General features: G+C 42.8%; 1 protein-coding gene across 18 annotated transcripts in view; it reads left to right on the plus strand.

The window, feature by feature from the left end:
- The window catches only part of Sorbs1 (sorbin and SH3 domain containing 1), a 228,499-nt gene that overhangs the window by 120,034 nt on the left and 82,161 nt on the right, over positions 1-26,304 (plus strand). For 6 of the 18 annotated variants that reach the window (XM_090346187.1, XM_090346191.1, XM_090346197.1 and 3 more), the window contains exons 4-8: positions 134-202; positions 6,260-6,388; positions 15,130-15,156; positions 15,294-15,406; positions 25,005-25,149. In XM_090346187.1, coding sequence (XP_090202313.1) covers positions 134-202; positions 6,260-6,388; positions 15,130-15,156; positions 15,294-15,406; positions 25,005-25,149 — 483 coding nt within the window. Of the gene's footprint in view, positions 1-133; positions 203-3,121; positions 3,218-6,259; positions 6,389-15,129; positions 15,157-15,293; positions 15,407-19,550; positions 20,280-20,888; positions 21,258-25,004; positions 25,150-26,304 lie in introns of all 18 variants that reach the window. The other 12 variants (XM_090346178.1, XM_090346179.1, XM_090346181.1 and 9 more) reach the window with 4 other exon arrangements.

Raw genomic sequence — 26,304 nt, forward strand, 5'->3', positions numbered from 1 at the left:
TCACTGCGGGGACTGTAAGGACAGGACTCCTCTGTGGGCTCTCTACTCTGTTCCCAGTACTGTGTACCTTGTAGGACTCAATATATATTCTGCATGGCCACAGCCTCATGCCTTTCTTTCTTTTTCTTTTTAGAATGTGATGTGGGTACTTCCAAAGCTGTTGTGAATGGCTTGGCATCCAGCAGCAATGGACAAGACAAAGGTAAGTCTCCTGAAGAGAGAAGCCCAACTTGGTCTTAAGAAGCATTTCTAGAGCCAGGAATATGACTTGGTGGTAGAATGCTTGTGTAGCATGCATGAAACCCTGGGTTCAATTCCTTAGTACCACATAACCAGAAAAGGCCAGCAGTGGCGCTGTGGCTCTAGTGGTAGAGTGCTAGCCTTGAGCAAAAGAAGCTCAGGGTCAGTGCCCAGGCCCTGAGTTCAAGCCCTAGAACTGCCTCCCCACATTCCCCTCCCCCCCGAAAAAAGCATTTCTAGAAAGTGCAGGATATATTGGGCAAGGGCTTCTTCATCTACTTGGGAAGGACATCACTGGCATAGTCAGCTTGGGAACTGGAAAGCTGATTGCTACACCAAGTATGTATTTATTCATGGTGCCTATGGCTCTCACCAGCATAAAATCTCTTATTCAGTATTTCATCTTGGCTTGTAATAAACAGCGACCAGGTTCACAGCTACGTGAAACATGACTCCAGATCATTTAATTATTTTAGTGGTGTTAACTTTATGCATATCCTCATATTTTGTGTTGCCAGTATTTTGGTATATAGTTGTTCAGTGTATAGGTAAGTGCTGTACACTGAATTATTACCCCAGCCCTCAGATTTTCAGTTTTTAAAATTTTATAATAAGAGCTATAAATGTAAACTGAAAGATGGTTTAGATGGCCTTTGAGGTCATTATGTCCTTGCATCATTTTTGCCATGTGGGAGAATGGTACTTGAGTTGTAGTAATGAGATAAGGTTCAATCCTGGTTTCATTTCTGACCAATGGAGACTTTTGGAAGAGGGCTTTTATCTCTGAGGATCAAGTCCTCTTATCTATAGATAAATACCTGAATTTGTGGCAGTTTGATGATGCAGCACGTGTTCCTGCTTTCTATCCTGGTTCCAGTGATCCTCTGTACAGTCAACTAGAAGGGCAAAATTAGCATGGGGAGACACAACAGGTCCTAAAAGTTCTTCAGAGTTTGACATGTTTGGCCTTTGTAACTTCTATCTGGTGTAGTACCCCTTTTGAGTCAAGGGAAGTTGTGGACTCTTAAGGAAGATGTTAAGGAGAAAAGGCACTTGAGTAGGAGATGGAGACCAGTGAGCCCAAGTGGCTTACCTGTCTCATTTCCTGCCTCCCTGATCTTGGACAATCTAACTAAATTCACTTAGGGAAAATGGAGGAGCAGTGCTCGTGCAGTCGCTGTAGGGGGTACATAAGCATCCAATGAGAAGTGTGGGCTCTGGGGCTAACCACTTTGTTCTTGTAAATTCATTTACACAAGAGAACTAAGGCTGTGGGAGGAGAGTGTTATGCAAAAGTGGGTTCTACTTGCTTCCCAGTTAAGACTCACCTTTAGCTGGCTGGAAAGTAGGGGGCAGGTGTAAACTAAAGGTCATCAAGGTGGCTTGTAGAGGTCTCTGAACCTAGAGCCAGGACCTCCGCTTGTTTCTTCCTCTGAAATCTGTAACAAGAATCTTCTACTTCCCATTTGATAAGGTATAGTAAGTACGATTCTTGTAAAAGTTATTTTTTATGCACGGAATTATTTTGTTGTTGTTGTATCTTGTGGGGCTTGAATTCAGGGCCTCTAGCACTCCACTACTTAGAGCCACAGCTCTACTTCTGGTTTTCTGGTGGTTAACTGGAGATGAGTATCATGGCCTTTCCTGCCTGGACTGGCTTTGAACTGTGATCCTCAGATTTCAAATCTCCTGAGCAGCAAAGTTTACAGGCATGAACCACTGGTGTTCAGCTGAGCTTACCTTTTGATATGACTTCTTTATGGAACAACAGTGCAATAGACAGTGGGGAGGGGGAGGATACTGTTTACTGTTGGGGTGCCTCCTGGCCCCCTCTTAACCTTGACAATCACACCAGCATGGATTTAACAGGGAAAGTCTATCATTTCCAAGCAGGACTACTGCTTATTAATCTGTGGCTCTGGGGCCCCGAGACCTCTGGGTGTTGGGTGTTACACATGGGAGTAACTTAGGCATCATAGCTCAAGAGCTCCCATCTTTATGTATTGCCCCTGTGAGAGAGGATGAGGGAGGCTTATAGAGGCATGGAGATGTGGCCTCCATAGAGATGAGAGATTTGGAGGCAGGGAGCCCAGGGGCAGAGCAGATGAATAAGCATGAGTCTTGTGATGGGCTGAGGATTGTAGCTTTCCTTGTGTCCTAGGCAGAGATTTCTGCTCCTCTTTAGTTTAACTGGGCATCAGGATCCAGCATTGGGCACTGGGGTGCTGCCCAGAGTCTTGGGCATGCACATGGACACTTGGCACCTCTTTCTCAGGAAAGGGTGGGTTTAAGTAAGACCATCTGCTTCCCGACAGATGGAGGCTCTGATTTGCTTAGGGCCAAAGGGCGATGGTTGTCAGAATGGGCAAAGGACCCCCAAAAGATATGATCTGGGGGAAGCAGCTGTGAGGGCTAAAGGGACCAGGCAACTCGTGAATGTGTTCCTTTCCTTCCTACACTTGTCTGGAGCCTTTGGGTCACAGCCCTCTCCTCATAGCCCTCAGTACTGAGTAAACCATCTAGTATTCTCTCCAGGGGTCCCTGGAACCTCGATTGTACTCCTTGTCCTCTTTGTCAGGCTATGTGTGTGTCTGCACATCTCTTTGTCCGGAGCCTTGGCAAGCTCCTGGTGTGGCAGGAGGCACCACTAAATTCTGACCAACTGAATTTGGGTAGTGGTTGGAAGGAAGGCTTCTGCTGCCTTGGCTCAGAACTCTGAAGAGAGAAAGCAGGTTATTTTTAATAACTACATCTACTGCTCTCTGTATTGTTCATTCTACGTAGGCAATTTCCTCCTATTGTCTCTACTCAGTTCCTCAACTGCCTGAGGGCTTCCCAACTGTTCTTTCTGGATGCACCATTTACCCTTTTGTGTTTTCAGCTACTGCCGACCCTTTACATACAGGCTCTATTTCTGCTGTTAAAATAATTCCTGTGAAGACAGTGAAATACACCTCAGGCCTGGTATTCCCTTCAGGTACCTCTCATTTGGGGTGGTGTCCTACTGTTGTTTTTACTTGTTAGATCATGCATGGCTTCCTTTCTTTTCTCCTTCTAACATATACTTGGAGACTTAATCCTTGCAGGTTTAGGGGGCATTCCCTTTGGCGTCTTAGTTTGCTTCCTTTCTTCCTTCCTCTCTCCCACTTCCATGTGAATGTGTGCATGTAGGTATGTGCGTGTGTGTGTGTCTGTGCACACGTGTGTGTGTGTGTCTGTGTCTGTGTCTGTTTGTATGTGTGTGTTTCCTGCAGCCATTGAGTAGGGGGAGAACTACAGATGATGATGGCATTGGCCTTTCTTCTTTGGAATGTTTGGTACAGAGGCTGAGCAGTCACTCTGGAATAACACTGAAGTGCATGGCCTTCTACTTTTTGTTTAATATGTAAAAGTAAAAACCAGTCCCGTTTCTCCTAGGATTAACCTGGCTTCACCAGAATGTTCTAAATTTGAAGTTGTTGCCTTGGAGGCCGAGCAACATTTCTCTGTGATGTTCAGGCCTGTTTGCCCGAGCATCTCTGGCTCTGCCTAGCTTTATCTACAGTCTACCTACAGTCACATCCTACATTTCCTCTCTTAAGAGGTGGGGCACATGCAGTACAGATGTCAGCTCTGGGTCACAGCTTCCTCTGTCCAAATAGGACCAGGAGATGCCATGATGCTTGTAGACATAGGGTTAATCTAGCCTGTGTCCAGGAAGTTTCACCCCAGCTATTTGGATTTGCCCAGCTTTTTGCCTCTCATCAATTTTCTTTTTCTTTTTCCCAGTCCTGGGGATTGAACTCAGGGCCTGGGCACTGTCCTTGGGTTTTCTCAAGGCTAGTGCTCTTCCACTTGAGCCATAGCTCCACTTCTGGCTTTTTCTGTGTATATGGTACTGGGGACTCAAACCCAGGGTTTTGTGCATGCTAGGCAAGCACTCTACCACCAGGCCACACTCCTGGGTCTCTTTGAAATGACCATGAGACAGTTTTCTTAGAAGTTCTATGACACGAGACACTTGCCCTCTTGACATAGATGCTGTCTGAGGCTGCCTGCTCTGGCATGCATGGTGGGGTTTGTACTTTGCTTTCCATGGGAGAAGCCTGATAGGAGCAGATTGGTTCTCTTCCACAGCACTACTGCTAGTTGGTGACTTGTTGGGAAATGGCTGCTAAACTGAAGAACAAGGAGAAAAGAGGTTTTGCTAAGTTGGATGTTAAGCCCTCATTCTGCCCAAACACATACACTTGAACTTTAACCTACAATCCTAATCATGGAGATTTTAGATTAGGGTCCAGACTGTGAACAAAAAAGTATGGAATTCAGCTTGGTTTTGCTATACATAGAGAACCATGTGCACATGGCCTTCTGAAGTTTGTGGTTCATGCCAATTTCTAGGCTTCTTTCAGTGAGAGTCCTGATGCTTCCAGTAAGCCCCTCAATGGCAGTGTCACTGCTTTGTGGTCTTGGTTACCCACGTTTGACTGGGTTGAAAATATTAATTGAAAAATTCTAGAAATAATTCACGTTTTTTTTTCTTTTTTTGTTTCTTTCTTTTTTTTTTTTTTTTTTTTTTGCCAGTCCTGGGCTTGAGCTCAGGGCCTGAGCAATGTCCTTGGACTTTCTCAAGGCTAGAGCTCTACCACTTGAGCCTCAGCACCACTTCTGGCTTTTTTCTATGTATGTGGTACCAAGGAATCGAACCCGGGTCTTCATGCATGCTAGGCAAACACTTTAACCACTAGGCCAAACTCCTGGCCCAAATTCACATGTTTTAAATAACTTTAAAATAACCTTATTAATGCTGGGTACAATGGCTCACACCTGTAATCCTAGCTACTAGGAGGATGAGATCTGATGATCAAGTTTTGAAGCCAGCCTGGGCACAAAAGGACCTGAGACTCTTATCTTCAATTAACCTCTAGAAAAGGGAAATGGGACTTGGCTCAAGGTTAAGGTGGTAGCTGAGCTGAAAAGCTCACTGGCAATTGCCCAGGCCCAGGGGTAGGGCAGTAGTAGCCTTGAGCTGAAGAGCTCAGGGACAGCACCAAGGCCAAGTTCAAGCCCCATGACCCACCAAAAATTTAATTAAAAAAAAAACAACCTTACTACAGTGTAATTACGGCATAGTGACTTGCTGTTACTGTTGTTTATCTTTTGTGTGCTTAATTTATAAGTTAGGCTAATCTGAGGTTTGTACATGTGTATAGGAAAGTCCAACACATATTAGGGGTCAGTATTGTCTATGGTTTGAAGCATCCATTGGGGGTTTTGGAATGCATCGACTTTGGATATGAGGGGGCTACACATTGAAAATCTTCTCAAGGGAACTGTCACAGATGGCCTATAGAAGAAGCTCCAGGGGAGGGTGGGATCCTGTGCAGAGGTCCAGGAGACACTGTCCATTGGGAGACTGAGCCCTCCTTGTCAACTTTCTGACTGTGAGTTTCCTATTGCATTTGGGATGGAACCTCTCACTCCTGAGCAGTGCCTCCTGTCTCAGCATTTCAGGGGTCTTGGCCTGATGACAGGAGGATCGATTCTTTCTTTTTTCTCCATTGGAGAACTGCAAGGACCAGTGGTTGTCCTCAAAATGTCCCTCTAATTCTCCATGTGGCCAACTTGCTCTTTTCTAAGAAGGATGGCCTAGAAGCTTATAAATGCTTTCTTGACCCATGCCTTACTAACTAGCTCCATGTTTGCTCCCCAACCTAGATTGCTTTTAGTAAGAGGAATAAATGTGCTTTCATTTTAAAAGTTTTTTAGCTGATATTATTGTAACGCATACATTTACTCAGCACTTGCTTCTATTTCTTTCTAACATAGTGATACGTGGCAAACCTGTGAAAATGTCATTTGTTCTTTTCCACCATACACAGAATAGTTTTCATTAGCCACATATGTTTGAAGACTTTATATAGCTGTCACCAGATTCATCTCATTCTTTGGCTATAACAATTTGTTAACTGATCTTTGTTTTAATATCTCAGAGATCGTGGACTCAAACTTCTCTTTTGGCTTTTTGTTTTCTTTACAGATGTGGATCCTACAAAAATCTGCACTGGGAAAGGAGCAGTGACTCTTCGGGCCTCCTCTTCATACAAGGAAATCCCAAGCAGTAGTCCTGCAAGCCCTCCAGAAACTCCACAAAATGAAAGCAAGCCAGGTATGCTGTCCTTGAGACTGCAGAGGAACAAAGGAAGGATGGGGGCTGCTGGGCTTCAGGGATCTTGGGACTGTTAGGTCTTGTCTGTGCTATGATGAGAAGTGGTTCAAACTCTAGACTGACAGGTATGTTTCAGCTTTCTGTGAGCCAATGCTCTGTAGGCTGTATTTGTGTGGACAGAAGTAGCTTATGACCTGAGGAGCACATAGGTGAGATGACTAAGGATTAGGCTTCTCTGAGCTTGTATCCAGTTCTGAGAGGCTGGCTGGGACTCAGTTGTTTCTACCTGGCTGGAGAAGAAGACAGGGCGCTGAGATTTGTGGGCAGCTCAGGACCTAACACCCAGGAAAGCAGAGGTGGCAGGCTTTACTCCTGAGGTAAAGACCAGGCAGCAGAGGGAGCATGTAAGATTGGGATGAGAAGACAAAGTAATTTTTTTTCTAAAGCTCATTTAAATTAGCCACATGCAGCCTAACTGAAATAGTCACCCCTAAGATAGAGAACATGTGAGGGAACAACAATCCTAATGGATGATCTAAAGAGAGAGAAGACATACCTGCAGCTCATGACCCAGTAAGGACCCCAGTCCTCAGCTTGAGAATGAGGAGGTAAGGAGAGGAAGCTTTGAGTTCCCTCTAGTGGTTGAAACTGGCACTAATATTGAAGGCACTACTGCTCTCCCCACCCTAATCAGGCTTGAGCTATGAAACTATTTGTAGATTGTGTGTGTGTGTGTGTGTGTGTGTGTGTGTGAGAGAGAGAGAGAGAGAGAGAGAGAGAGAGAGAGAGAGAGAGAGAGAGAGAGAGAGAGAGAGAGAGAGAGAGAGAGATTGGGCTTGAACTGTGGGCCTGGGTGCTGTCCTTGAGCTCTTCAGCTCAAGGTACTGTCCTACCCTGGATTTGTCCCTGAGAGCTCTTCTGCTCAAGGCTACCCTTGAGCCACAGCCCCACTTCCCATTTTCTGATGATTAATTGGAGAAAAGAGTCTCTTGGCTTTGTAGTGCCAGGGCTGGCTTTGAACCATAATCCTCAGATCTCAGCCTCCTGAGTAGCTAGGATTTCAGGAGTGAGCTGCCATGCCTGACTTATATCATTGATTCCAAATCTGTGTGAATTTGTTTAGCATTACTTGTATACCAGCTGCCGAGCACGTCACTGAGACTTATGAGAACTGAGTAAAGGAGGGAGAGATGACAGAGGGCGGGAGAATAGAAGAGGAAAGAGTAATTCTAGGTATGTAGGTGGTGGAGAGGCAGTGGGTGCAATAGAGAAAGAGATAAGAGTGGACTTATGGACCACTGTTCTCCTTTCCAGTTGTGATAAATCACAGTGGCTTTTAGAGTCCATGAAAAATATGAGAGCATGAGCTAGAAGTTTCTCAAGCCTGTTTTTACTGGTGCCAAAATGCTTCATGACTTTGGCAAGTTTGGAAATTAACCTCACACAAATGGTATCTCATCGACTGATGATATACTCTAGAAGTCTGAAGGGGAGGGAACAAGCCGGTTTTGAGTAGAGGAAAGAACCAAAACATCACATTCTGTTATTAAAATTACAAAGCCTAGTGTGGCATAGAGGGCTGGGGGCTGGAGTATGGCGGGGTGAAATAAACTTATTGTAGAGGATATGACTATATAGGTTCAGTTTCCTCAACTGAAAGTGGAAACTATCATAGTGGAATTGTTTGGGTTTAGATGAGTTCTTTTATCTAAAGCATTCAGCACAGGGCCAGGCCCATAGGGATAAAGTTACTGTAGATCAGGAGGCTTTGTAGAGGTTTAATAATCTGTTTGTTTGAGGTAAGAAAGGCCTGGGCTAGTTGTGGTAGCAGTGGGATGAAGAGCAGGTTAAAAATAACTTTGTGAAGATGAAATGACAGGCCCCAAAGAGAGCTAGGATTCAGGCTGGCCAGAAGGAGGTATCTTCATGGCTTTTGTGGAGATAGGGATTTGTGGAGGATGTTGAAAGGATTGTTGAATTCCATTTTTAGACATTTTAAGTTTCTTGAGAAGGGAAGAGCTTCTAGGAGAAAATTTCTCGTGGATATTTGGAAATTTAGAGTCCAGGTTGTGGCTTTGGGAGCTGCCGGCATCCAAGTGAAGAGACCACTGAGATGGACTGCTAGTGCCAATTTGGAAAGCAAGTGTGATTGTCAAACCTTTGTTTTGGAGCCCTTGGAGATGGCCCAGTTGTTCAGTTGTTTGTTTTTATTACTTTTTATGTTTTGATAGTATTGGGGTTTGAACTCAGGGATTTATACTTGCTAGTCAGTCGACTCTTGATTGCTGAGCCATGTTGCTCAGCCCATTGTCCAGACTCAGTGCTTTCAAGTAGTAACTGGATCTAAAGTTTCCTGGTTAGCCTCTTCATCTCTCATGGTGGATTGTGGTAGTTCTTAGATCAGAATCATCTGAAAAGAACAGTAGTAATCTTAATACTGGACTTCCTGTTCCTGGAAGAAGATTCTATAACTTAATCTGGTTGGCTGATCTTGTTGCTGGTCAGGTCTGAGTGTTAGCCCTGTCAGTTCATATCAACTCTGTTTCCTATGTCATAGTGTGTTGTTTTCAGAGAAGATGGGGAACTTGAACTAGTGGTGAATGTAACATCAAGTTCTTGTTTGGTACAACTTGGAGACCTTGTGGTTTGACACATCAACTTGTGTGTTCTGACTTGGACACCCAGGTTCACTTTAGCCATTGTAGTTTATTAATTCTCTACTACTGAGTTAGTTATCTTTAGACATAAAGATTCTTGGGTCCATAGTCAATTTGTTTCCTCTGCTTTGACTCTCACATTTGCTGCCCAGGGTGGCATTAGCAAACAGATAACATAGTTAAGGGTACCTCCTATACTCATGAAATCAATCTTTTATGAGTGAGTACATGTGTGAGAATTAAGATCAGCTGAGAAATTGGAGAGAAAAGTCCCCAAGGGAACCCCCCTTCAGGGATCAGGAGTTTAGCCTAGTGGTAGAGTGCTTGCCGTGAATGCACGAAAACCCAGGTTCGATTCCTCTGTGCCACATACACAGAAAAAGCCGGAAGTGGTGCTGTGGCTCAAGTGGTAGAGCTCTAGCCTTGAGAAAACCCAAGGACAGTGTGCAGGCCCTGAGTTCAAGCCCTAGGACTGGCAAAAAAAAAAAAAAAGTACCTTCACTTCTTATACCCAACTGCAAATTCAGTTAGGTTTAGTGGGATGATGCTAAAAGGATGCAGTTTTGGCTTATAATAGGAAAAGGTTAGTGATTAAAATCAAAGGAGCAGTGCACACAATAGTCAGAGGAAATCCTGGAGCTTCCTTTTGCCCTCTCCCCATGTTATTTCCCAGTATTGATATATGACATTACACCTAAGGTATTGCAACAGGAAGTTTACCCAAGACTTTGTGTCCAGAGTTGTTGGGTCTCCAATACATCCTCCATGGACCACCTGGCAGACTGGCTTCCACAGAAGTAAAGTGTGAAGCTTCTGTTGCCTTAAAACTCAATGCTAAATCACATTGCTGGCTTAACTCCCTGGATAAACAAAAGCATCCCTATGAATTGTGCCATCCCAAGAATGTGACAAAGGCCAGAAACCTAAGGCTGGACTTCTTTTAGGGTAAAGTTAAATTCTCTACTACATAGCATCAATAAAAGACAAACAAATAAGATTTAGAGCACCAATAAACCTGTTTTTAACCTGTCATCTAACTCTTGAGTGCTCTATCAGAACACAGTGAGACTGAAAACAATCCTAAGATATCAAGCAGAACTGACATCTATCAATTGATAGGTAAACTGATGATAGCCAAAATGCAATGAACACATAATGAAATGAAAGAAATAGCCAGGAACAGCCTGGCACGGTGGCTCATGCGTATACTCCTAATTACTCAGGAGGCTGAGATCTGAGGATCATAGTTCAAAGCCAGCCCGGGCACTAAAGACCAGGAGATTCTTATCTCTGATTAATCACTAGAAAATGGGAAGTGGGGCTGTGGCTCTAGGGGTAGGGCAGTAGCTTTGAGCTGAAGAGCCTAGGGACAACACCCAGGCCTAGGGGTAGGGCAGTAGCCTTGAGCTGAAGAGCTCAGAGATAGTACCCGGGCCCAGAGTTCAAGCCCCAAGACTGACCCAAAAAAAAAAAAAAAAAAAAAAAGGAAGAAAAAAGAAAGAAAGAAAAGAAAAGAAAGAAAGAGAGAGGGGCCAGGAGTTTGGCCTAGTGGTAAGAGTGCTCGAGTAGTATGCACAAAGACCCGGGTTCGATTCCTTGGTACCACATATATAGAAAAAGCTGGAAGTGGTGCTGTGGCTCAAGTGGCAGAGTGCCTTGAGAAAAGCCCAAGGACGGTGCTCAGGCCAAGTTCAAGCCCCACAACTAGCAAAAAGAAGGAAGGAAGGAAAGAAAGAAAGAGCCAGGAAACTTATAGCCACAGGCCAGAGAAGATCACATTTAAAGAGCAGATGGAAGAAAAGGCAATAAATACTTCTGCAAGAAATGTTATATTTCTATAAGAAATAAAGCATATATTTCTTGCAGGAAGATTGTCTTTAGGGCACAAAATCTTATTTATGAGCCAACTTTCCAAAGGTGCTTCCCTCCTGGAGAGCTCAAAGGTAACATTTTATTGAGAGAAGCATTTTGACAGTCTTTTCAATCTGGAGTTAATAATTGATGATTATATATGTAAAATATCATCCTGTGTACATTCTGTGCACTCAGGCACAATTGGCTCTGGGCTGTTACTAACCTTCAAGGTTCAGAAAGAAGGCTAACAGCTGAGAGATGATGAAATCGAAGGGTTATAACTAGCTCTTTTTCAACAAGAAAGAGAGAACCACTTAAAGAGGTTCAGGAACCACCCTTTCACAGTAATGGGAACAGTTTTGAAGATTTGAAATGATAAAAAAAATTAATTGATTCTCAAGGATATTACATTCTTGTCTCAACAGAAAGGTTACAACTGCATTACCGCTATAGGGATTTTTCTCCTTAGACTTTGGATTCCAATTTCACAAAAAAACCCATACTTTGCATCATACGCTTTCGTTTAATCATTATGACCCCAAAGACAGTCATGTCTATGTCACTGTAAGACATGTAATTAACAAGATGGAGGATGTAGGCTCACAGGAAGTGAGCTGATACCACAGTGATGGTCCTTTTGCGATGTGTACAGGTTTGAAAGGACAGCCACATCTTAACTTTCCATGACTCAGCTATTTGCCAGGGTCACTTGAACCAACCCAATGGGGAACCAAAAAGTGGGCAAACTACCATGTCCCCAAATCCATTATCAAAGTTTACTTCCTTTATTGAAGAGCCTCTCAAACATATATAATATATGTGTTATATATATTATATACACATATATAATATGCATATATAGTATATATGCAAAGATGGTCTAGAAATAGCAAAGTAGAAGATGGTATAATCAAAGTAATGGAGTAGGTTGAACAACTAAAAAGGATGGAATGGAGTGAAGGAAGATGAAGGAACTTTGTCACAATATGTCATCTGTGTTCAAGGCCCTGCCAGGTATGTCATGCACTGGAATGACAACACCAGTAAGTGTTAAATATAGTCACTTTCCACTGGGTGGAAACTCTGAAGATCTTGAATGGTTCAAAGCCTTCCCAGGCAGACAAACCCAAGAGATTTTTATCTCCACTTAACTAGGAAAAAGCTAGAACTAAAGCTAGCCTCAAGTGGTAGAGTGCCAACTATGAGGAGGAGGAGAAGAAGTAGAAGTAGTAGTGGTCGTGGTGGTGGTAGAAGAAAGCAAGAGTGCAAGGCCCTGAGTTCAGGCCCCAACACCTCAGTACAAGTGTATATGTGTACATGCGTGCATGCGGGCACACATGTGCATGCACAATGCACACACACACACACACACACACACACACTCAGTCACTTTCTTTTTTTTTTATTTTTTTAGAAGTTCTTTTTTTCTTTTTTTATATTTTTATTTTTTTAGAAGTTCCTTTTTTTTTTTTTTTTTTTTTTGCCAGTCCTGGGCTTGAGCTCAGGGCCTGAGCACTGTCCTTGGACTTTCTCAAGGCTAGAGCTCTACCACTTGAGCCTCAGCACCACTTCTGGCTTTTTTCTATGTATGTGGTACCGAGGAATCGAACCCGGGTCTTCATGCATGCTAGGCAAGCACTTTAACCACTAGGCCAAACTCCCGGCCCCACTCAATCACTTTCTCATCACATACCTGAGCTTTTAATTCTTCAGCAGTCCTATGAGGTGTAGTATATGGGATTCAGATGAGAAAAGTGAAATTTGGTGTCACACAAACCAGAATGTTGTAATAATATGAGCAAAAAACATTCTGTACATTTTCCAACAGTGTAGTTATGGAGGGAGAAGATAAAACGTAATTAATTTTCTATAAAGGAGGACAGATATAGAACAGGCATCTACTAACAGAGCAGGCAAGTTACTCTATATATGCTAGTTATTTCGTTGAGGATATGTTGGGGAAAAGGGTGGACGCAATGAATTTTCCAGGACAAGTATGTTTTTGAGTGTACCAAGTATCAATGTCAACACCAGCCTCTCAGAATCACTGGGAATTTGTTAGAATACAATTTCTTGGGAATCACTTTCACTGAGTCACAGAGGCTGGAGTGGGTGCCCTCCCAATCTGTGTTTTCCCAAGACTTTGCTATGACTCCACTGTAGCTAGACAAGGCAGCTCTTAGGTACTGGTCCCTCAGAATCCTCACCCCTGCTTTGACTTTTGTTCTGACACCTTTTGCTGCTACCACTTCCCTAGAGAAGAGCTTTTTCTTCATAGATGATGGTGTGGCTCTGAAGCAGACAACTTCCAGTATATGGCTGTGTGACTTTGGGCAAACCAGTTAGTTTCTCTGCCTTCTCATTCATGGGAGAGAGATTTTCTAGTACACTAAATGAAATATTAAATAGGTATAAAAGTATGTCTATCTGGCATTTGTTGTTTGTACAACATGACATCAGGAAGGTTCCTATCTATTCTACATTAAAGATTAAAGTAGAGGCTTGACTTTGATAGATGTAGTATTAGTGCTCTCTTTATGCCTATATAGGGTAGATTAAGGAGTTGGCAAACTGCACCCATGTGCAAAATCCAGCCTTTGCATGTTATTATATATCCTGCCACTTCAGAATTATTTATACATTTCTAGATAGTTGGTAAAACAAAGAAAGACGTTGCAGTGCTATACGACATTCAAATTTGATTGTTCATTAACATCCCCATGTTCATTTAGAGTGGCCACTTGTGAGTTGTGATGGCAGAGTCAGTTGAAGCCCAAGGGACCCTTATTTGAAATGTTTGACACCAGAAGTATTTTAAATTTGTATCCAATTTTAGAAATTCTGCATATAAAATAGTGATCTCAAGAATGAAACACATTCTAAATATGAAATTCATTTGTCCCACGTACACTTCATGTATGTGGCCTGATGTAATTTTATACAATTTTTTTTAGTACACCTGCATTTTAACTATGGCTTGTCTTGTGAGGTCAGGTGTGGAATTTTTCACTTATAACACATTGGTGCTTAAAAGATTTTAGATTTTGGAGCATTGTAGATTTTCAAATTAGGGATTCTCAACCTTTATTGTGACTAATACCATATGGCCCATAAAACCAAAAATATGTATTATCTGGCTCTTTACAGAAAGGTTTGTAGATCTCCAGAGTAGATGGACTATAGAAGAGATAGTATGTAGGAAATGGTGAAAAAATGTTCAGCATTTACTAATCTTTGCCAGGTATTACACTAAGCATTTCACATAGTTTATGCCATTTGATTCTCATAGCAGCACTGTGAAGGAGGCATACCCATTGTTAAGATGGGAAAATTAAGGCTAATAACTTGCCTTGAGGTAGTGAAGCCAAGATTTGCATTCAGGTTCAGGTTTTCACCAGTCGGATATATAATATATCTCCAGTACACTGTTCTGTGTCATGGTACTAGTATTGAGTGGGTGGGTCACATTGGGAGAAGTTTGAGGAATCTGAATGCATTAGGCAATGGCGAAAAGGCTGAAAGGAAACTGGGAGAGACTGAGGAAAAGGGTGACATAGTCAAAAAAGAAATGTATTCTTTATTTGACTTACGTAACAGTAACCCCTCTGCACGCATCATCTTTAGAACAATTTTTTTATTAAAAATGGCTGAAGGAATATAAGGGTACCTTGTAGTACGATGAACTCTCAGGATAATTATGTGGTTATTTAATAGAGAGGGGGAAAGGCAAGATCCCCTTCCTCTACCCCCTCTGAAAAAATCCCATCATATTGGGACTTAAATTCTACCACTAACCCGACACCCTGGAAGTGGTCTAGCCATTACCTTTTCAGGGCCGGTTATTAGCCGAGCCTGCCATTTAATGAGGAACAGTCCTCTGAAGCCCATAGCAGGCTTGGAGAAGAGGAATGGGAGTTAGTGAGTAGGGACTGGACAGTGAAGAGTTCAGTTGCCTTTTTCTCTGTAAAATAAGAATGTCAAGGAACAATTGTTTCTTCATTCCTGTGAATGAGAGCCTTGTATTTTCAAAGGTCAGTTCTTGTGAACACATCATGGTTTAGAGTGGGTTCCTATGGTAATCAGGCCATCGTGACTGAGGGCATTTTGTGTCAGACAACAGGGTGCTGGATTTTCGTCCTTCTGGTTCTCTTATGCTTGTTTCTCGCAGATGTAACCATTTCTTTTTCTCCCCTTTTCTTCCTGCTTTCATCCTTTCTGCTCCACTCATAGGCCTGGAGCTAGAGGATTCTTCAGCAGGTAGGGCTTACTTTTTATTCTTGCTGTTCTGGCTTTCCACTAGGCTCCCCTGAACTAGATTGAAGTTGAGGATGATTCCCTCTGAGTTAATAGGGTTTTTTTTTTAAGCTAATTAACTAATTTATTTTTCATCACAGATGAATGGAGGCTTTCTTCCAATGCTGATGCCAACGGGAATGCCCAGCCCTCTTCACTTGCCGCCAAGGGCTACAGAAGTGTGCATCCCAGCCTTTCTGCTGACAAGCCCAAGGTAAGTGTGTGAGGTGGGCAGGGTGAGCACCAAGAGTGGTATCTGGTATCCTAGACTTGTTATTCTGCCTTGCTCATCTGGCTCGTGGAAAATACTTCTCAAGCCTTTGGACAACTCTGGAAAAGTTCTTCAAGGACTAAACTCAGAAGGAGAGTTGGGGGTCATGGGAAACAGAAGTGTGGGATGTGGTCCATCTATATTGGGGTATTGAAAATAGACCTAATATTTTCTAGATATGACATGTATCTGGGAATATTATGAAAGAGGGAATCCATTTAACCTTTAATAAGCCTCAGAAAAAGTCTGAGGCTTTTTAACTTTTTAAACTCTTTGGAGTATAATATTCAGAAGAGTGTCTCTAGTGTTTACTAATTTTTCTGGAGCTGGGACTATAACAGCTCCAGCAACTATATCCTTATACATTAAGACCAGGTAGGTCTGGTAGGCTCTAAATCCAGCAGCCCTAGAGCCTGTACATGGAAGTCAGAATGGTAGCACAGCCCAGCTTTCCTAGCTCAGTTCTTCCCTTCAGCAGAAAATCCCCAGAAGTGTGGAACTTGCAATTGGGAACATTTTGCTTAGGTCTTTCTTCCTAGATGTCCTGTTCCACCCCCATCTTCTTCCTTTCTTTCCCTACTGATTCTTTGCCATGTTTATGAAAGGTGATCTATGAGGAATGTTTTTCATAGAGGAACCACTTTCATGGCTTCTTTTAAAGGAAGTGGAACTACTCAATAATTGTTGCAGAAATACATTCCCATTGTGGTCTCCTTCCTTTGCCTCCTTCTGAAGGGGTTCCTGGAGATTTGAGCTCACATTTTCCTTTTCTCTGGACTTCTGCCTTCCCAGGCCTGTTGTAGGTTGCTTGTCTGCCTTTTATGCTGAGCAACATAGCTGAGCTGTTCTGCCTTCTGCTGTAGCTCATCCTGAGTACAGCCATATGCATGCAGGGCCCCTGGTTAAAACAGGTCCTGTGAATGTGCCTGGCCTCCTGAAGTCTTCTGTAGACACAGGCACTTGGGAGTCTGGGAAATGGCTTTCTAGTTCCTGTTCTGAGACCTTTCCAATGATATAAATGTGCTGCTTGTAGTGGACATGCTTCCTTCTCAGCAGTCTCAAGAATGGGTGCAGTCAGATCTGTCCAGATTAGAAAACAGTACTGTTAGAATTCAGGAGGCCAGGAGTTTGACCTAGTGGTAGAGTGCTTGCATAGCATGCATGAAGACCTGGGTTCGATTCCTCGGTAATACATAAATAGAAAAGCCAGAAGTGGTGTTGTAACTCAAGTGGTTGACCTCTAGCCTTGAGGAATGCCCGAGGACAGTGCTCAGGCCCTGAGTTCAAGCTCAAGGACTGGCAAAAAAAATAAAAAAAAGCATAAAGTTAGAATTCAAGGCTCTGTGCTTACTGGGCAGGTCCTCTACCACTTGAACCAAAGCCAAATATGACTTCTTGACTTCATAGTGCTGTGACTATGCACTGACTAAAGTGGACTTGGCTGGACTGGGCACTGCCTTGGCTTAATTTTAGCTGCAGAGAGCTATTACAACTCTGTGGGCTGAACATTTCCTAATAAGGTGTAAATTAAGGCCTAGAAGACCTATTGGCCAAGTGGGAATCCTGTGTCCTGATCACCTGGACACGCTGCTGTCCTCTATTCAGCAGCATGGAACCAAAGTTTCCTTGTTTGACATTGGCATCAGCATGGTAGATCCAAGTGGCAGAAAAGATTGGTATTTCTAGACCTATGTAAACCATAGACACAAAAGTTTTCAAGAAGCTTCATTTTTTTACTTACTGACCTACCTTAAAAACAGAGAAGTGGAATTTTATTAGTAGGCATGTCAGTAATGCCTGTGTGGTTACTGCAATATTTATAATATAACAGCTAATAGTGCTTTTGTATCAAGTCACTGTGCCTGATCCCCTTCCTTCTTTGGGTTTACAAGAAGCCACAGGACAGGAAGTCCTTCGGCTCTAAGTGCATTGTGGATACTCTGGGGAAGTATCCTCTCTGCAGAGTCACAACCCTGGTAGTGCTCATGTCTGGTGTAATGCAATCCTGTTCCCATGTATGGCCATAGCTGAATTAAGTTAAAAACTTGTCGAAAAAGTTTATCCTTGAATAAGAAGAGATCACTTGCAAGAAAAGAGCTCAAAGTAAAAGTCAATTTGAATCTAAATCAAAATGATTTTTTTGCTCACCTCTTAGGCCAATATGAGCTTACTTGACAGTCCTTGGTGTATGGTAAGTGCAAATATTTTGTTTCTGGACAGCATCATGTACTCTATGAACATTTGCAATCTCTGGTCCAAGTTCATTGAGCCAAGTAACTTTTTGCTCTTGCTGTATACTAGAGCTAGAGAGAGGCTGTTCATTTGTTTTTTTTGGCTGGTTATATAGCTATATCCCACTAACTTTCAGGAGTGTACCGTGGATAGGACATAGTACAGACATCTGTTGATGATCTGCTGAGAATACTCAAATAGCTGCTTTTTCTACCAGGTTATTTGTGAAAACTTTCATTTTATTTTATTTTTATGGCACTGAGGTTGGATGATTGGATGAGCTTTGCATTAATTGGGCAGACATTCTCTTTTGGGGATAGGTTATGAAGGGTTTTTTTTTTTTTTTTAGGAATGGCTTGGATTACAATCCTTCTATTTATGTTTTTCAGATAGGTGGGATGACAGATGTGCATCATACCTAGCTATTGATTGATGTAGGGCCTTGCTAACTTTTTACCTGGGCTATCTTTGAATTCTGATCCTCTTGAGTAGCTGAGAATACAGGAAGGTATGAGCCACTCCATCTGCCCTTTTGAGGATAGGTTATTTTACTGTTTCTGGGTTGATACTCTAATCCAGAGTCATAAAATGTTTTTAAATCTCTTACCTGTTTACTCTTCAATGTTTCTTTCTTTTCCTACATTTTTTTTTACCAGTCTTGGGACTTGAACTCAGGGCTGATCATTGTTCTTGAGCTTTCTCAAGGCTAGAGCTCTACCACTTGAGCCACAGCACCACTTCCCAGCTTTTCTATCTATGTGGTTCCCAGGAATCAAATCCAGGTCTTTATGTATGCTAGGAAAGCACTCTACCACCAGGCCAAACTCCCGGCCCTTTCTTTTCCTACATTTTAATCTGTCTTCCTTTTTTCCCTTCCTATTATGTGGGACTGGGGTGTAAACCCAGTCAGTGCCTTATGCAAACACTTAAGCCTCAGGCAAGCACTCTACTACTGAACTACCCCTATATTCCCTTCTTTCTAATAATTAGTTCCATCATATTGTTTCCTCTGAGAAAAGAACACATGTGGATTTAAAGTCCTTAGTGTCTTCTTAGTGTCAATTTGTTATGTTTATGGAGCTGAGGGTTGACTCTTAATGAAGACATCTGTCTCCTGTGAACACAAAGAGGGTAGTTTTATTTGAATTTTCTTTTTCCTTCCCTTCCTTCCTTCCTTCCTTCCTTCCTTCCTTCCTTCCTTCCTTCCTTCCTTCCTTCCTTCCTTCCTTCCTTCCTTCTCTCTTTTGTCAGACCTGGGGTTTGAACTCAGGGCCTAGGCACTGCCTCTGAGCTTCTTTTGCTCAAGGTTAGCACTCTTACCACTTGAGCCACAGTGCCACTTCCAGCCTTTTCTGTTCATGTGAGACTGAGGAATCAAACCAGGGCTTCATACATGCTAGGCAAACGCTCTACCACAAAGCCACATTCCCAGCCCCAGATTTAGACTTTCTAAACAAAAGGCTTTGGGAAAAAAATCTTGAAGTGGGAGATGAGGAAGGAAAGGGGGTTCTGGGTCTCTCTTTACTGGTGTTTGGCCCCTTGGGTATCCTTAAATCAAGGGGTTTATAAAGATGCAGCCAACCAAGGACTGATGCCAAGTTAACCCAGCCTGTTCTAGGATGGGCTCAGCCTTCCTGGGATGAGAGCCAGGCAAGCCTCTGCAGGTAAGTGTGAGTCAGTCCTTGGCTTTGCCCAGAGAACTATGGGTGCCATGAGCATTTGCTTAAAAATGTGTGGAGTTATGTCTTCAGGTCACATTATGCTATTGTTTCTAATGGCCATCCTTCTTTCCATTTCCCCTCCTCTTCTTCCCCCACCCCCCTTCTCATATTATGTCTTGAAAATACTGCTAAAGGTTCTGTCTACCCCACACCCTGCCCTCCCTCAAGAGGACCGCTTTGCATGGCAGTCCCGCACTTCCCATGGTACCTATAAGGATTCCCTCTATATGAGCTCCCCAAAGCCTTATGTCCGGCCTGGCACCCTCAGCCAGCAGAACCATTCACACCCCCAGTCCATTGCTGTCCCGCTGGCACTTAGGTTGCCTCCTAAAGATGCAGTGTTTCCTGGTCCCTTGCTTTTGGGTACCATGGTCCCCAGTGCTTCATCCCAACGCCAGCACCACTATGTAGCCACTAGGTTAGTTTATAGTAAGAATGTGAGCTCTAACCCATGTCATGAGGCCTTCAGGAATAAAAAGATCAGCAGCTTATATGTACCTTGTGTATCCAATAACATTTGCCGAGCGGCAGCGGAAAACTCTCCTGTTGCACGTGACTCAGCCAAAGACACTCCCTCTAAGACTGCAGGCACCCGAGCACCAGCTCCAAGCCTTGTCCCTCACATAGCCACAGCCGGCACAGGAAAAACACCTCCTGCTCCTTCTCCTGACTTTCCCAAGCTATTCTGTGACATCCACATCTGTAAAGATGCCCGTAACCCTGGCGAGAGTCCTTCCCTGGGGCCTTGGGCTTCATTCCCAGATGCAGTGAGACCACCTGTGCTAGGTCCCCAGGTTACCTCTGATCCCGAAAGCCAGAAGAGCAAAGAACTTTACCTATTGCAGCCGTGTTATCCAGCCAAGGCAAGAAATGAGGAATATTTGTGTGTCTGCTGTACTGTCTCTAAACTGATGAGAGCAGTTCATTTGTTTTCTGGGCTGTCCTACCCTCCCTGTCCTCATTAATACTGCTGCAGCTTGAATTCCCAGTTATCTCTAAACATCCTCAGCACAGACCTCTCTCTCTCCCCCCTCCACTCTTTTCTGTAAGTGCATAAGTATGTCAGAGCGTGGAATTTGTAGACTAATCATATGGTGAAATAACACTTTGTATTTTGTGACAAGGTGCCAAATTGTGTTTACTCCTGAGCCTTCAGGCCCTGTGCAACAGTTTTGTGGGTTTCAACAAAGCCTGCGTGTCTTCTCTGTTGTTCTCTTTCTTTCTCTCATAAAGTGTTAAAAGGATTCAAAAATAGATGGATGGAAAGTAAACTTGGATGGGGCTCCCTCTGTGTCATGGAGTGTCAGGAGGCCAGCTGGCCGGCACCGACTGTCTCATGTACTCTGAGGAAAGGGCACCGATTAAATATTTCTCAGGGCACATCAGTGCATGACCAGTCTCGAGTGTTTAAATATGGAATTCCTTCCCCCCTGCTGTACCCCATTACGTAATGACCCCCTTATCTCCTGCAGGACACCACTTCCTCCAGCCCAGCCCAGCCTGAGGTAATAGTTGTCCCTCTCTACCTGGTTAACACTGACAGAGGGCAAGAAGGCACTGCCACACCTCCAGCATCTCTGGGGCCACTTGGCTGCGATCACACTAGCCCGGCGACCACCCCTGCCACCTCACCTCTGACCTTCCCGACTCTAGATGATTTCATTCCCCCTCATCTGCAGAGGCGGTCCCACCACAGCCAGCCAGCCAGTGCTTGTGGCTCCCCTTCCCCCATTAGCCAGACACCACCATCCTTCTCACCACCACCTCCGCTGGTCCCTCCCATACCGGAGGACCTCCACAGAACCTTGGAGCCTGACCTCACGGGAGCTGTCTCAAGTACCGTAAGCTTGCTGGACTTCCCTCCCCCATAGCTTTCCTGAATGGCTGCTCCCCAGCAGCAAAACCTCCCTTTCTCACTGAAGTACTAAGTTCTGAGGAAGTGTTGGCCGCTGCTGTGCTTATGTGATGCCTAGACTCATGTTTGCTGCCCCTCGAGTGCATGCCTCCCATCTGTGTCCTGTGGGTCACCTGTGGCTGCTCTCCAGTGCCTCTTCTCCTCTGTCCTCAGGAATGCACGCCTTCTTGGAAGAGCTTGGTCTTCCCTCTGAGAAATTATCTGTGGCCTTTTCTTTGCCTAGTCCTGTTCTTCATAGCCAGGCAGCATAAGGGTCCTGTGCAAAGCTAACAAGAGATGTGATGATAAAGAGCAGTGTCCTAAAGAGCAGAGTTTTGGGGTAGGAAAGGATTCCCTCTTCTGTTGATTTCAGAAATAAGAAATCTCTATAACAGAAGTAGCAGTGAGTAGGATTTGAAAATATGAAGTTTAATTGAACAAAGCCTTGTACAAATGTTAGGACTTTCTTTAAAAAATATATATATATATAGTTGCTGGGACCCTGAAAGGGAAGCCTGGAGCCTTTGTGGTAAATGAGTTCAACAGTGATCACGGACAGTTGAAGGGTCTCGATACCTCTCTCCACATCTCTTACTGGAGTGTGCAAATGGATGAACACAGCTGCTTCCGAGAGAAAAACTGACTCCTCAGGAGTCTTAGGAATGAAAAGAACCTCTATATGAGCTTTAATATGGGGGTACGGACATCTATTCACCTTGGAGTTCAGTGAGAGAGCTGGACACAGAGAAGGTGCCTGGTAAATGTTACCTGTGTTGCTAAGGACATTCCCTAATAAAGGAGGATCCAGAGTCATTTAAAACATCTGGTTAATTAGCCAGATGAGTTAATCATTGAGTCCACATTCTAAATGTCCTAGGTACCAAAATACCTAGGTACCTTGACAGATGAGTCAGAGTCCCTACTCTGAAATGATCTTTTTGGTAGTATATCAATTCTCAAGGTTAATGTATAATTATCATCCGAGAGTCATAAAGTTAGTTTATATTACTACAGTTTCTGATTGGGCCTGGGGAAGGGCCCAGGACTCTCATTTGACTTCAGCTACCCCAGAGGTTCACACACCAATTTGGACATACAGACAGCTATTGAGTCATGTATTTGGTTGATGGAACTAAGCATTCACAGACATCCCTTTGTGTGAAGAGGTTTGCCTGCAATGCTTTGTTCATGTGGCTTGTTAAGCTGAAGCCAGAAGAGGAAACTTCTTTGCCTTATTAGAGAAATTATAAAGAGGCATCAGGCACACTATACCTAGGAACTGTTATATCCTAGATTAGGCCTTGTCTCAAACCTCTAGATGTAGCACTACATCTCTAAATATAGGACCAATCCCAATATAGTTCAAGAATCTGGATCCCCCTATCCTCTTACCCCCAACTTGAATTTCTAGGAGAATTGGAAGCCACTCTAGCTTGTGGCACACAGACATATTCCCATAGATGTACAATATTATTTCTCAAGAGCACTAGGTAGAGTGAGTCTTATTTGTAATGCACTCGGGTACATTCTGTTGTGTCTCCTATAATGTAGCATTTGCATAGTTCTGGTTTGCCTATTGAGTTTGTTTTGGGACATGTTAGTAGGGAGTCTCTTCTCTATCTAGTACAGCCTTCCTGAAAGTGGGCCTGATAATATCTACTTTTTGGCCTCAGGTAACAGTAAAAGATGAAAAGGAAACTTTTCTGAATGCCCTTGAGAATGGTGTCTGGGCCATGAGCTGATACCTGCTCCACCTGAAGCCATTTGAGAACATGAGAGAGTAGAGTCATGTGAATTTATCCAGTTCATTTTAGTCAATAATAGTTTTTGTGCTGTTCCAGAAATAAGACACGAAGTTGTAGAATGGTTTTAATGTTCACTCAGTTTACCCAGACATTATGTCAGCTTTTCTGCTTTAAAGAACTATATGCCTGATATTTTGTGTTTCTTGGATACACTCTACAGGTCTTTAAAATATGACATTTCTCCTTATTAAACTGGAGCAGAGATAAATTAGGAAATTTTCAGTTTGCAAATGGAGGAGTTGAGATGATGCATTGTGCATTTGTGAAACTGAGCTGCTGCTTGTAACCAACAGTAGTGACTATAGAGGAAACTTCTAAAGGGCAGGGAGATTGGTTAAAATAGTGTTAGTAAAGCCTTCACTGTATGTCAGAAGCTGTTCCAGGTGCTATAAGAATTCACATTCTCTCCTGATGAAAATGTTGCCTTGCCACAAAGATTAACTCATAACATACCCTTGCTGGGAGATAACACCTCTCCTTCACTTGGCATTTACTGGTGCCTGCTATCTGCAGGGCAGTGTTCTGGGTGGGTAGCAGAAAGGAAAGGGAGACTTGGTCCTTGTCCTGCAGATATACACACAGAGTATAATAATTGCTTCAATAGTAACTCATAAAAACATTGTTAAGGCCTTTAAGAAGGTCATCTTGGCTTTAAGGTCTATAACTTCTATAGTAGAAACTTTGCAAAGTATATAGGTAAGAGTGGAAGAAGTTGTCTGGATATTCTTATTCCATTAAATATTCATATTTCATTAAGATTTTTTTTTCTAAAGAAACTGGCGGGCCGGGAGTTTGGCCTAGTGGTAGAGTGCTTGCCTAGCATTCACAAAGTCCCAGGTTCAATTCCTCAGTACCACATGCATAGAAAAAAGCCAGAAGTGGTGCTGAGGCTCAAGTGGTAGAGCTCTAGTCTTGAGAAAGTCCAAGGACAGTGCTCAGACCCTGAGTTCAAGCCCAGGACTGGCAAAAAAAAACAAAAAACAAAATATAAAAAAAAAGGGGGCCGGGAGTTTGGCCTAGTGGTTAAAGTGCTTGCCTAGCATGCATGAAGACCCGGGTTCGATTCCTCGGTACCACATACATAGAAAAAAGCCGGAAGTGGTGCTGAGGCTCAAGTGGTAGAGCTCTAGCCTTGAGAAAGTCCAAGGACAGTGCTCAGGCCCTGAGCTCAAGCCCAGGACTGGCAAAAAAAAAGAAACTGGCATCATCCTACCCATGAAGATTAAAATAATATCGATTAATTTCATTAGCACATCTGGTAGAGATCTCAGATTTTGAGAGGATCTTTTCAAGTCCTTACTTTACGAATCTTTGTCACTGTAGCATTAGAATGGAAAAAAAATTAATTGCACAATAGGATCATTTGGATACCTCAGCAGCAAATCCTAGTGTAATTTCTTGGAGATTCTGATGCTGAGTGGCCTTTCGAACAAACTGTCATTCCTTGTTCTTACAATGATTATTTTGTGTCCTCATATGTGTCTTCACATTTTGTGTTCTTCACTCTCTATACAGTATACTAAACTTCCCTGATTTTCCCCACTTAAGCAGCTCTTGTTCTTGGATCGCATTTGGAATTGCATGAGTTTTGCATGTTATTCTACCTGGATTGGAATTTGCTTTTTCAGTAACCAGATTGACCCATCACTCTTACCAGGTGAAAATATTGAATGATATCGCTGAGACTTTCAGCAACATTCACCATCCCTCTCTTTCCCCTTACTAATACCAACAAAGAGAAAAAGCATTAAACTTAAAGATTAAACTTCTAACTGAAATTAATTATATCTTACTGATAATTCCTTTTATAATTAAGGTACATTTCTTCTCTTAAAAAACTTTTAACTCTCTATTTCTTATATTTATATTTATGTTTGTTTCAATTTTAGGCTTCCAGCCCTCTATTAAATGAAGTTTCTTCTTCCCCTACTGGAACTGATGCCCAAGCCTTTCCACCAGCTAGCAAGCCATCATCTGCCTATCCCTCCACCACAATTGTCAACCCTACCATTGTACTCTTACAGCACAATCGAGGTAAGGGAGCCCTTCGGTAGCCCCATCTCCCAATGCAACACAGGCACTCTGTGATAGCTGGAACAAGAATTTTGTCATCGCAAGAAATGGCTCTGTCTTGTGCTACCTATTCAAGTTTACTGTTTCCTACATTTCAATTTGGCATGATTTCAATGTTTGAGTAGGAAAGCTGGGCAGGCGTAATCATGAGAACCATACCTTGGACCAGTGATCATGGTTTTTCAGATGATATCACCAAAAGTTTTTATTCTGTGATTTCAAATGAGGCTTTGTTTGGAAAGTCTAGATATACCCTTTTCAAGTAGTGTCACAAATGGTTTAGCTATTCGACATGATAAGTTTCTAGAAAACATAATTTTGAGTACCAAGTCTATAAAGAAAACATAGCAGGAAGAAAATCTCTAAAATATAAAACATGTTTTTATCTAACTAAAACTGGGATGATTGGGTTTTCTCCTAGTGATGCACTGGCCCTCTTCGTAGAACAGTTACTACACTGGGCTGTGGTTTGGTGGTACCCTCCACAACTGAGGACCCTGTGGCCTGTAAGGCTTATATGTAGGATTCTGTGTAGGGTTTTCACATATTGTTTCTTCAGTTTCTCTGACTGCTCTGGTTGGTTCTGGTGAAGTTCTAAATGGCTAGTTGATGGTTGGCAGAATGAACACAAGAGCTTTGAGGCAGTTCTTGTATATGTTGACACTTGTGCTTTAAGATGATGGACCTACATCCCATTTTTCCTTTTGGAATTCTGTTGAGGAATAAACTTGCCCCTTGTAGCATGAAAGTTTTTACAGTGCCTCCCATTGTAAAAAGGGCTTTTCAGTATGAATTCACAGAAAAATGGAGGTACTTACTCTGATCAGAGCTCAGGCTTAGTTCCACATCTTCCTTTTCTTAACTCCCTTCTCACCTACTTCATAGCTTCCTCCTCATCCTGGTTTCTTCCTGTCTACATTAACTTGGATGAAAATGGAGCTAGAGTCTATTTTTAATTATTTTTCCATGCAAAATAGAATTTTCAGTTTCTGACATCTAATTTGAAGAATAGATACATAAAATTTTCTCTCACTTAAAATATTCCAAGTCAAACTGTAAGTAGTTGCTTTAGAAGATTGTGTATTTATTATTTATTTTGCATTCTATGCAATTCCC

The sequence above is a fragment of the Megascapheus bottae genome, chromosome 15 (assembly GCF_031878675.1).
Source record: "Megascapheus bottae isolate mThoBot1 chromosome 15, mThoBot2.hap1, whole genome shotgun sequence".
In the NCBI taxonomy this organism is placed as follows: Eukaryota; Metazoa; Chordata; class Mammalia; order Rodentia; family Geomyidae; genus Megascapheus; species Megascapheus bottae.